Source organism: Polistes fuscatus, unplaced genomic scaffold (genome assembly GCF_010416935.1).
Source record: "Polistes fuscatus isolate 324 unplaced genomic scaffold, CU_Pfus_HIC Scaffold144, whole genome shotgun sequence".
Lineage (NCBI taxonomy): Eukaryota > Metazoa > Arthropoda > Insecta > Hymenoptera > Vespidae > Polistes > Polistes fuscatus.
The window spans coordinates 2463-7024 of NW_025113047.1; the positions used below are offsets into that span (position 1 = coordinate 2463).

General features: G+C 31.1%; 1 protein-coding gene across 1 annotated transcript; it reads right to left on the reverse strand.

Moving 5' to 3' along the window:
* Window positions 1–1267: 1267 nt before the first annotated feature.
* Window positions 1268–1762, reverse strand: LOC122514399. Its single transcript, XM_043631192.1, has one exon. It carries the CDS (start codon window positions 1760–1762, stop codon window positions 1268–1270), a length of 495 nt encoding a protein of 164 aa, XP_043487127.1.
* Window positions 1763–4562: the final 2800 nt, after the last annotated feature.

Sequence of the window (4562 nt, forward strand, 5' to 3'; positions counted from 1 at the left end):
GTAAACTTGTTCTAATACTAAACTTGGTAGAGACTAACTAATACGATAATAACAGCTTTAGGAAATAAAGAGTACTTTTTCGCCATCTTCATAGATGTAAAGAAAGCTTTTGATAAAGTGTGGCATCAATGATTACTTCAAATCATCAATAAATACTTTCTAAACTCGTATTTCAAGCTCCTAAAATCTTATCTATCTGAAAGAACATTATACGTAAAAATAAAGGACATTCATTCGAACATCAAGCTAATCAAAGCTGGGGTTCCGCAAGGAAGTATCCTCAGACCAATTCTTTGCACATTCTGTACGGCAGACATACCAATAAATGCTAACTGTACAGTCCTAAAATTTCCAGACGACACGGCAATGTTTACCGTAAGCAAAGATCAACAACAAGCAGTTGAATTGTTACAAAACAAAACTAATTCCCTCGAAGAATAGCAAGGCAATAAGAAGATCGAGTTAAACTCTACCAAGTACAAACAGATTACGTTTACATTGAGGAAAAACAAAATACTGAAGCTAGAATTATATAATGCAGAAATTCTGCAAGATAAAACGGTCAAGTTTTTAGGACTACACTTAGATTTCAAACTAACATGGAGAAAGCATATAAATAACAAAATCGAATAAATTTGTTTAAAAAGGAGACAAATGGCTTGGCTAACTTGCAGAAAATCGAAACTTAGCATTGAGAATAAACTAATAATTTACAAAACAATAATAATACCAATCTGGACTTATAGATTACCACTATGGGGTATAGCAGCGAAAAGCCACATTATCAGGCTCGAGGCTTAACCATCCATAACCCTACGCACAATAGTGAATGCTCATTGGTACGTCTGTAATGAAAAGATAAGGAAGGTCATAAATATTCCCACGATAGCAAAAGTAATATCCAAGTCAACCTGCGGATACAAAAGAAGAATTGATACGCTCATAAATCCACTAGCCAAAGATTTTTATTTAATTTATTTAATAATATTTTATTGACCCTAGAGCCTAGGCTCCCTAAAGGCCATTAATTACAGTATAGTACAATGTAATGTATAGATAAAACAAAACAAAAATTAAAATTATGTAATTATTATTAATCTTATCATTATATTAGTAGTAACGCACAGTAAGTAGATAAATGTAAAAAGAAAATAGTAAATAATAAATAAAAGTATAATAGTTCTATAATAGTAGTATAGTAGTATTGGTTCAAAGCAATAAACATATGGTTTAAAAAAAAAAAAATTAAATTAAATTAAATCGTAAGTCACAAAACACGCTGAATATATCTATCAATAATGTAGGTATAACATCTTAATCTGAATTCTATATAGTCACTTAGAGCTACGATATCTTCCGGTAGATGATTCCACATACGAACAGCAGTAACCAAAAATGATTTGTCATAAGTCCTGGTTCTTGCATAAGGTAAACATAATACATCCAATTGCCTGACAGCATGACCACAAACAGAAGTAAGAATACTAAAGTTCGTTCTTAATATTTTGTCGTGCTGAAGGCGCAACATTTTATATACAATGCAGGCCATTAAGAAGTCACGTCGACCTTGTAAAGTAATCAATCCTAAAGCTCTTCTAAACGGAGTAATGTGCTGATATCGTTGCAAACGAAAAATAAAGCGAATACAAGCGTTAAACTTTCTTTGTAATTTAGTTTGTAATGTTCCTGAGATGTTTGTATAAGCTGCTGAACAATAATCAAAGATTGGTAATATTAAGGTGGCAACTAATCTTTTACGCATAGTCATATTAAACAAATGATTGTTCATTTTCAACCGGGACAAGCAACTCATTGCTTTATTACTAATCGACATGACTTGTTGATTTCAAAACAAAGTATCATCCAAAATAACTCCTAAGTATTTAATTGATCGGACGTAATCAATAACTACTTGATCTACTTTGATTTTCGGAGCATTAATACATACAGAGTTGTTAACATGTTGAGGACTTCCAAAAATTATAGCCTTTGTTTTATAAGCATTTAGTTTAAGGGAATTCCTCATACACCAATTGATTATTAACGTAATTATTTCGTTAAGCTCATTCACAGCTCTCTCTATATCTGAAAGGCAACAAGTTAAATAAATAATAAGATTATCTGCGTAGAAGAGATGTTTGCAGCTAATTAGACTTCCCAAGTCTGAATCAAACAGAGCAAATAATAGTGGACCAAGAACGCTGCCTTGCGGAACACCACAACGACGATATTTCCAAGCAGATATTTTGGTTTAGATATTTTGATTATATTTACAATTTAAATCCTTAAGTTTTCGTAAGAGTAGTAAATGATCCACACAATCAAAAGCTTTGGTAAAATCAAATGATACTGCAATCGTAATTAATTTATCATCAATTCCCAGTCGAATATCATCACAAAGACGAATAATGGCAGTTTGAGTGCCCATTCCTTGCTGGAAGCCTGTCTGATACGGATCTAATAGATTATTAAACTTAATATGCCTAATGAGTTGATCATAGACACAACGCTCCAAAACTTTAGATAATGTGCACAAAAAAGATATAGGTCTTAAATCATTGAATGACTGCGGAGATTTAATTTTTGGCAAAAGCAAAATTATTGATTGCTTCCACTGTTGAGGAAATTGACATAACAATATTGAATTATTGAATAAGTCCACAATTAAGGGCACATAATAATTAAGTAAAAGCTTGTAATATTTAATAGATAAACCATCTGGACCCACAGCAGTAGTAATAATCCTTTTTAAGTTCCGTCTAATATCAGCCTCATTTATTTAACCAGTTTTTATATATATCTTCCTGTGACGTCCTAGAAGAGGACTGCCAATGAGTAAAAACAATTTTTATAATTCTCCGATCCGATACCGACTTTCTTGCTGTCTTCTCGGCAAACAGAATAAATGCCCTATTTTGGGTCAGCCTGTAGAGCCAGTACTTTACCCGGGATCTGGGCCGGAAGTGGAACTTAACCGTTGTAATGAGTAAGAGATGATAGGTATACGGAATCAGGTGTGGAAAGGAGCTTCGTTGGTTGATTCGAAAACAATTCACTGATAGTAACAAATGAAAAAATAAAACTTTTATAAATGTAATGATTAAGAACAATTATCGAAAATTAACAAAAACTCGGTTACAAACGAAGCAAACTTAGTAATAGATGTCGAACTAAAAAAAAAAGTATTGAGGTGGACTAAACAATATGTTCCGGTAGACAAACTTCTATTTTATCTTTTTCCTCTGTTTCTCCTGTAATTCCTCTCTATATTTTTTTTAGTTCGAAGTACTTATATTAGATATTGTAGTTAGCTACAGATCACGTGAGCGACGTGCGATCACGTACTTTGCATGATTGGATCAGGTGATCGACGTGCGATCACGTACTCTGCACGCTTGTATCACGTGATCGGGGTGTTCTCTTTTATTTTCTTATATTACTCTTATAATTTATATCTATTATATATGTTACAATGAGAGTTGAGAACACCTACATATCACGCGTTCGACGCGCGATCACGTGCTCTGCATGCTTGGATTACGTGATCGACGTGTTTACGACTACGTACGCAACGGGAAAGGATCACATGATCGGCGTGTTTACGAGTACATAGCGCAAAAAGAATGTATCACGTGATCAGCGTGTTCTCTTTTATTTTCTTATATTAGTCTTAAAATATATATATGTTTTATATTTGTTACAATGAAAGTTGAGAACACTTGCATATCGAACAAAGTCGTCGTTAAGACGTAATACAGGTTTATTCACGAACGACTATCGCTTAATTACTACTTTATTAAAATTAATTTTTATACAATTATTAACATATATATAATACTAAACTATTTATATATTATTAATATTTTATTATTAATATATTATTATTCTTTATTAATATTAAAACGATGGTCGTTCCTGGAAATGCTTATAAAGTTAACAAATCGGGTAAAAGTCGTCACTAGGACGTGACACTTCCCCCCTTACAGAGAAGCAGGGAATTTTGTTTCTGTTAATTATCGGAAAACATTTTCGTTTATTCCCGTAATTGTTGGCTAATTAATTCAGTGTAAAGAAATAATTTTAGAAATTTGTCTAAATTTTATTCGAAAAGTTTGTGATGAGAAAAAAAAAATTTATAAAATAAACATTCTTATGTTTCGACATCAATATGTCAAGTATATATTTATAAAATAGTACGAACTTCTCGATTTATTAATCCAAGTAATCCCTCGAATTGCTGATAGACGCATTTCTTTTATATATTATTAATCATTATTATTATATTAATGTAATAATCTTATACGATATATAACTATTATTTAAAGATATTTATGAATATTATGTAAGATAAAATATGTCACACACACACATTTATATATATAAAAATATTTATAAAAATTAACAAAAGCAAAATTTACTGATATATTATTAGTCGATTATAAGTATATGCTAGAACTTATGTAATAAAGTATAATTATAGAATTATACAATAGTAAACGAAAAACTCAAATATTATTGTTCTTTATTATCAATAGAAACTTTTAAACGAAATATATATCGCA

What these genes read in the sequence shown, in the direction of transcription:
- LOC122514399 (XM_043631192.1), bottom strand. Translation starts at nt 1,762, where the DNA reads ATGCGTAAAAGATTAGTTGCCACCTTAATATTACCAATCTTTGATTAT.